Raw genomic sequence first — 8187 nt, 5'->3', positions numbered from 1 at the left:
CTGCAGAGAATATGAGCAGGAGTTGCAGTGTGGCAGCTGGGCAAAGTTATGTTGTTTCAATACCCTGCAGGTACTGGGCGAGACCCTTGTTTTATATAAAATTGAATATAGACCCATGGGAGACAAGGAAAACAACACTAACGGCAAAGGAAGCATTTCACAGCTTCAGAAAGCTGGGAGATAGAACCTTGTCCTGTGTTTTGCTGTGTGCTTCATTTGGAAGGAAAAAATTGGTCATAGGTATAATATGTGCCAGTCAACCCCAAATCTGAAAGAAACTCCAAGTTTAAATAAATAAGGTTATTTTGATTTCAGGCAGGCCTACACAAACCTACAGTCCAACGTAAACTCAGCATTTGGCATTGCTTGAAAGCCAAAGGAGAAGCACTAAACATATCCCATGTCACAAGAGATTTTTTTATTTTGTCTTTTTTAGACAAACATTTACAACTGTCTCATCCTAATAAACTAGTCCCTCTCTTATGGATATCATATCTATATAAAGGCAATTTTTATATGACTTTTATCAACTTTGAGATACCTGCTGGACAAATATAAATGTTAATCTCAGACACTTAACAACTTATTCAGCATTGTCCAGTTTACATTGAGCTCTGATCTTTGATCCTGGTCACCCTGAGCATTCAGGGAAAAAAAATACTTCAATTTTTATTCTGCTTTGGGTCAGGGTCAACCTTCAATCTCCTTTCATAACTGGAGAAGCAAAGAGGGAAAATTATTAACATTTCTATTCTTCCCTGAGAGACATCCACTGGACTGTCTGGTAATTTGCCTTTTTTTTTTAAGTTTTCATATCTTACAATTTTTTTTGTCAAATGCTTCAGAAATGACTCATAGATAAAGATCAGATGTACAAAATAAGAATACTGTTAGAACTGATTGCACTGCTATATTTATAAATTGTAAGTTTTTAAAGAAAGCTGCAGCTCAGCACAACAGATTCAAAACTCTTGTATTTTCCATGTTTAGGAGAATGAGTTCAAATACTTGCTGGCTTTGCAAGATATTCAGACCAGAAGAAAATGTGAGCAGTTCTAAGTAAGTAAGGATAAGATTCTTATGTTCTGCAGTCCATGCAGCTGAGTAGGAGAAAAAAACCCCTCAAAATTCACAGTGGAGGTTTTCATTGTAAGCTTAAGCACCTTCGGGCAGCCCCTTCCTCAACAGCACACAGATGTATGATGGCATATCCACCAGGAGCTCCCTTAATGTTACACGGGCATAGGCCCAAACTCACCTCTGGATTAAGTCCAGATTTGGACCTGGGAGGAATTAAAAACCCAAATATTTTGGGTCCATCTTTTAAAAGAATTCAGGCTGTTGGCAAAGGCTGATATTCATGCGGTGCATAAGAAACATGGCCAAGTGGCTCCTACAAGTCCTCGGGTGCCACCAGGCTCCGTGGGGGCCAAGCACTGACAGGAATTTTGGGGGACATGTCCCATTGGGGCGGTGAAGTGCTTCCATCCAAAATGTTTTCTGCTGGTATCAGATCAGACACAGAACTGATTTATTGAGACACATCCCTCATGGCAATACTAAGGAGCACATGACGACCCCTGAAGTCAGGAGCAGAAATCCAGACAGTGTTTCCAACTACAGGATGAGGATTTCTACACCATGTTGGTGAGGGGAGACATTCACGGTGGAGGGTGTATGATAAGTGAGAAATAGCTTCCACAGGACACTACAATTTAAATTTTTGAGTCCCAGCTATAAAGCCTTAGTTATTTTTGGAGAAGGTTTTTTTTTTTTTCAGTGTAATATATTTGTTTCAGCAAACTCAATCATGTTGTAAATCAGTGGAGCAAGACATTTACTATCAGAACAACAGCTACTAAAGGGGCATTAATTCAGATCATCATAGCCTATTCCCTTACTGCTCTTCATATTTTCCTGCTTGTTAAAAGAAAGTAAAAAGGTTAAAAGGTTTTCCTCTGTGTCAGCTGCCCCATCAGCCAGGGTTTTTCTGCTTTGTTGTGGTGCAGGGTTCATTTGGTTTGTTCTGTTTCCCCCTGAAGTTATAATGGTTCGGTCCTAGGGTTCCCCCCCTGCCCGGCAACCCCTCCTTTTGAGAGTGTCAGTTTTTTGTCTCCACCCCTGTTCCCCTGGTTACCCTCTGTCAATCCCTCCCTGAGTTCCTGTCCATCACACACTGTCCCCTTCCCTATCTCCAGAAAGTTCTCCCCTCCTCGGTGGGTGACTGGATCGGGAACAAGGGTCCCTCCCTGTCGCATTCCCTATTGGCGAGCCGGCATGTTTGTCACGAGTTTGTTCCCTCCCGAGTTCTCCCTCATTGGTTGAAGTGTTGTATGTTCCGTCCCTTTATAATCGGCTGTACCCCTGCCTCGTGGTCCCGAGTCGGCTGGCGTTCCCTGGAGATACTAAAGAACTCTGGACTTTGCCCTGATTCGGGTCCCTCTTTTCTACTTCGCCTTCTTGCTGAATAGCGCTGCCTCCTGCCGAGGCGCTGCCCGGACGCCCCCGGCGCATCTGGGCAGTGCCGCCTGGCTGCCAGCTGCTGTGCCACAGCTCGGCCGGTGCAGCCTCCTCCCCCGCCCGGGGGAGTAGAGAAAAAACCTCGGACAGCAACTCGGCACTGCTTCACAGATTAATGCTAAAGACAAATAATCAGAAATAGAAATAAGATGGCTCTCCTGATGATGTTCAGTGAGACAGACAAGATTGTCACTCATTCTATACACGTGCTGTTGCTGATAGGTGAAAAATTATCTGTGTCACGTGGAAAATTATCTCCATCAGGAAGAGCAAATATGACTCAGAAGTAGTTTGTAAGGAGAACAAAAAATCATTCATAGAACTAGAGATTCTCACTCCCCATGACCACCTGCTTCATGAGCTTTTACAGAGAAAAGGCTAATAGCTCACAGGAAGGAAAAAAATAGCTTTTAGTGGCAAGAGTTACTAGAGAGTTACTGACACCACAGTTCAATAGTGGTAGCATTTCTGTTACTCTATATTTCTTTGACCAGACTGATCACAAGCCTGAGAAAATAATTGCCTAGTCATGTGCTTTTTCAGAGAAAGAGGGAATTGTATCAAGTTATAAATAAATTATAAATCATTACCAATTAAAAAAGCTACAGAGCAGGTAATGGCTGTACTGCAGCAGAAATCTATAAAGCATCATGCAACACTCATATCAAAGCAAATTTTGATTTAAATTTTAAAAAGCCCTGTGATACTAAACAGTTGTTGACAAAATTATGCCTGCTATGAAAAGCAAATACTCAGTGAGAGGGGATCATACTCCAAATTTGGCTGATGCATAATGGAAGCACCCAGTGGAATACATCCCCTTGTCCTTTCTTTTACTAACATAAGCATAAGCATCTCTTCCAGGTTACCACCCTTGGTGTCCTAAAACTGCAGTGCTTGAAAATATGTTGGTGTAAATAGAGCTACGTCCACTTAAATGGAGATACTGCCCTCCAACATTTGTTTTTCTTTAAATTGTTTAGTCTCTCACCTCACTACTTCCATGCTCTTTCCCAGAATCAGGCATGAAACTCCCACAAGCTTATGAACTTACTGTTTAAGAATAGCAAACACGAAAGTAAAATCTGACTTTAGCCACTTCCGAGGGCTGTGCAGATTAGTAGTAATGTGTCACACTGCATTGTAAACAACTGATGAGAGATGGAAGTCTCTTCCAGCTAAGATTGTATTAACCTTTCATTATTTACCTTATTCTTGGAGCTTATATTCAGCTCTCAGGTGATAAGTCAACTTTGATGTTAATGGCCTTGAAATATTACAGTAAGATCTTGTGCCCCAAAGACTTTGCTACTAAATACAAACGTCAATATTTTCTGAATTCTATGATGATTCCTGTCTCCAAAGAAGTTGCTGTCTAGAAAGGAAGTACTTTTCTTGTGTTTCTCCTAAGCACAGTTTAAATAAGTGAATGCCATTTCTAGGGGAATTACGTGGAGCACCTTGAAATGGAACTGCACTTGTTACAACAAGAAAAATATTTGTCTCGGCATAATAAGCACAAGCTCTGGAAGATGCAAGAAAGCTTTTTAAAATGTAACATTCATAAAGCTCATATTTAAATTAGGGAACAGATTTTCAACAAGGTAATTAGGTTTTTTATACTTTGAGCCACAGCTAATCCTACAATGATGACCTCTTTTTTTCTAAAGGGTGTCTCTGGAGGAAGTTCTATAGTGGTCCCATTTTTTTGAAAATCTGGTAACAAGCAAATGTAAGTAATTGTGTGTTTGTTTCCCAGATGGATTGCTGAGAAAAGTTCCAACAAAGCAAAATCAGAAACTCATGCTCCATAATATATGCTGCCTTATACACAGCTAATGAAAAGCAACTTTGTGACATGCCTAGCACACATCACTCTGGAAATAAACGTAGCATGCTGCAAATGCTTTCCCAAAATTGCCATTTCTGCAATCATGGGTAATTTCTTTACAGACGCCTCATGAAGGCATGATGTCTGCCACATCCCCACTTAAGAGTACACCATAGAGACCATATAATGGCATATCTATTCAGGAGAATGCCATGGAAGGCAGCTCCAATATTCAGGGATGGGAAGAACTGTAGATGCAGCAGGAATTCTGAACTTTCCCACTCCATCCCCCTCTGGTTCATAAAGGGCTCAGAGCTCTCCCAAATTTCTCATATGGGCATCAGTCCAGAACATCACTGCTAAATTACATTTTTTAAAATAGAGATGAAAAAGTCACAGCACAAACCTCTAAAAATTACTCCTGAGGACTGGCATTATTTTCAAACTACAGAAAAATTACAAAGAACAAGAAGACTAACAGCATTTGTAACAGAAGATTTTGCCATTAAAATCTTAAGCAACCTAGTATGTTACAGCACAAGGAGAAACTCCTCAACAGAAAGCTGTTCAAAGAGACAAAATGACAGCAGAAGCAGCAGGCACACATGTGATCACCACCTCTGCCAGATGGCAGGCTGTGCTCAACATCTTCAGAAATTTGAAAGGCCAGAATGCTGCAACAGCAACAAAGTTTGCTTTAAATAAAACACTTCAAGCTTCCAGCAGTAGTCAGAATGATGCCCTTCTTAAAATGCCTCCTTCACTGCACTTAAAAACACTACTCATTAAATTTTAATTAATTTAAAAGCTTTATGACACCCAAAATGGAAATGTGGACTCACATAAAAAGCCAGATACTCTAAACTCAGTGGATTTGCAGCTCTTCAGGGAACATAGGCACCTTAGATTTACTGTGGGATTAGATTTACTGGGGAGCCCTGGATGTGCAGGAAAATGCAAGTTTGAAGTGTAGGGCTGAGACACTACTTTATAAGTGTCCCTATTACCTCCAAAGCACTCTAAAGGTAATGCATGTACACAGGCAATATAAATTTGGCTTCTGAAATATTTACAGATGGGCCTATAATCTATAAGACCTACTTGCAGACAGAACACAGTGATGAAAACATCGAATTCTGGCTTGCCTGTGAATCTTATAAGAAGACAAAATCAGAGAGGAAAAGGATTTCCATGGCCAGAAAGCTCTTTATAAGTTACATCCAACCCCAAGCTCCCAACGAGGTGACTACAAGCTCCTGTTTTACAGAAATGCCTGAAGTGTCACACAGCAGACCAACAACAAATGCCTAGCTCCTCTTGCACCAAAGGGAGTGAAAACTTCTATCCATCCTCCCCGCAAAATCTTTTCCACACAGAATTTTAATCTTTGAATCCACATCTCATCTGTAGGCAAATCTTTCAACTACATCCACCAAAAACACAAGCAAATGCACAACTCAGTTAAGAACCAAATTCATGGATCTGTTCTCTTCTTTTTTTTCTTTTTAAAATCAGATCCAGACGCCATAGATATCTCTTCACTATATTTTGGATTATCCCACTGCTGATATATATATATATATCTATATATATATATATATATATATATATATATATATCAGTCTGCTCTTTGCAAGAGTAAATATAACTGAGCAAAGTAAAAACTCTATCCAGTGCTGTCCCCTTTGCAAAATAGATGAAAAGAAAGATTCCAAGACACATTGCTTTCTTTTTTCTTTTTTTTTTCCCTCAGGAAAACAGCAAATGTGTATAAATGTGTATGTAAAGTATCTGGGTTTTTCCCCCTGACAAATAGCTATAGAACAAAGTCATTCCTGCTCAGCCAAACATGCTCTATGACCTTTAAACACTCCTGCTTATTACTCTCCTTGCAAAACTCGGCCAACACTGGCTTTTACTGCCACTGCCTCTGCCTCTGCCTCTGGCAGGTTGACATAACTAAAGAATCATGTTACATTATTTTCTGGTTTATATGTAACAATGAAGTTATTCTAGAGTCTCAAAATGCAGCCTCCCTGCTGGCACTGGAGGAGAAGCCAAATCAGCTGGATTTCCAAATGTTGGCTGAGAGCAATTGCTGGTTTAAATGACCAAACCACTCCCTCTAGTCCAAATCTTGAGCAAATGTTAAAGTTCCCTCTGTTGGTTTTAAATGCCAGTTGGAAAAACAATGCATTCTTGTCCTTTTTTCTCAGGATTTTTTTTTTTTTTTTTACTATGTGCAGCTATAGGGAACTCAGCAACACATTTTGCACTTAGGGAAATGTCAGTATTGCCAACCACAAATTCATTAATCAAACGTAAGGGCTTAAATCAGGACAGTTATAAATAAGCTGTGCAATTTTTTCTAAAGTAGTGTGTATTTGAATCTTTCTATCACCCATCTGGTTTCTAGAGCTTCAGCACAGCCCAATTTCCCATTTTCTTGATATATGCTATTAACACAAGAAGTATGCACCACTCTAGAAAACGAGATGCTCATGAGGATATGAAACACAGTTTATATTCAAATTACAGCAGCATTTAAAAAGGGGCCGCTCAAATGACTCCTCTGGAGGAGGAAGATCTCAACCTCTGAAAGGCATCAGCACCAACCAAATCTTTAGATGTCTCCTCTCCACACTAACAGACAAGGTCTAGCTGAACACAACCAATGGAACTCATCATAAGCTGATGGATTTTCAAAGAGTTCCTTTTATCTGGTGTTTTTGCTGACCACCAGACCTTTCTGCTGTTACACACCTGCAGAGCTTCAGTTTGTCTGCTACAAACCATGAATTGCAGCAGGAAAACTCCAAGAACTAAAACCTTTCCTAAACAAAGTTGATATATAGGCTCGATTTTTTCTCAGGCCATAACTCTTTTAGTATTTTTTTTCCACTGGTACTGTGCACCTCCAGGCACTTGGACTCATCAGGTTTTTCTGGAACCTAATTGTAGCTCTAGGAACAATTTTTAGCAGAGGAAAGCAGGGTTGGATACCAGCAATTTTCAGCTACTCCTTCCACTGCAGCCATTCCATCCAAACCATGTTGACAGGACAATTCCTGCCTGAATTGTCCCTGTTTTCTTCTTCCTAGAAGTAGTGAGCAAACCAAACTCATCCTGCTAAACTCCCTCACATTTGGAGCCTTGCCATGTTCTGCATACAGGCCCAGCCACACAGCCTTCACTGCTGCTCTCAGCCTCTACTAATCACAGTTGTCAAAACTGAACTGGCTTTCCTATTCTTGTTTCAGATGAACATTGACAGTCCTGCAAGGAAATCAATTATGAGGAATATTCAAGAGTCAGCACAGTCCTGCTTTGATGCAACACAGAGAATACTCTACAGGCACATGGAAAGAGATTCCCACCCATGATTTCTTGAATCGCAGTTCTACCAAGAGCTCAAACAGTCTTCAAACTAATGGGAAATTGAAGAGAATGGTTGAAAATGTAAAAAGGTTTCTTCTGGCACACAAGATTTAAAGAAGACGGGAGAAATCAGGCAGCAGAGGAATATTATTATTAAACTGTTCTGTTGATGTTAGAATTCACAAGGCATTATCTTCCCCCTCCCCAGGGAAGACTCTTTGTTTTGTTTTCCTTGCCCCACAATAAAACCCTAAAAGCTAGGGTTTAGGGAAAACTAAAAATATTTTTTAAAAGCATTTTGCTGTTGGGAAATAAATGTTTATTTAACTATGCATTACAGGAGAAAAAAACATCTGCATTGCTGCATTTGCTGTTGTTTTAGTCTTACAGTCTTTCAAAGTAAAAAGCTGTTGGTCTAAACTATGGAGTATAGTATTCATGTGTATTAATTGGTGTAG

At 40.1% G+C, this 8187-nt stretch overlaps 1 protein-coding gene across 1 annotated transcript; it reads left to right on the top strand.

Annotated features, from left to right (window-relative positions):
* The first annotated feature begins 994 nt into the window (after positions 1-994).
* Positions 995-7782, top strand: RGS13 (regulator of G protein signaling 13). Its single transcript, XM_039699290.1, is given in 4 exon segments — positions 995-1059; positions 4191-4252; positions 5427-5593; positions 7612-7782. Coding segments are annotated over 4 exon segments (465 nt in total).
* Positions 7783-8187: the final 405 nt, after the last annotated feature.

Source organism: Passer montanus, unplaced genomic scaffold (genome assembly GCF_014805655.1).
Source record: "Passer montanus isolate IOZ18808 unplaced genomic scaffold, ASM1480565v1 scaffold131, whole genome shotgun sequence".
Taxonomy (NCBI): Eukaryota; Metazoa; Chordata; class Aves; order Passeriformes; family Passeridae; genus Passer; species Passer montanus.
This window is presented reverse-complemented; position numbering and strand designations above follow the sequence as displayed.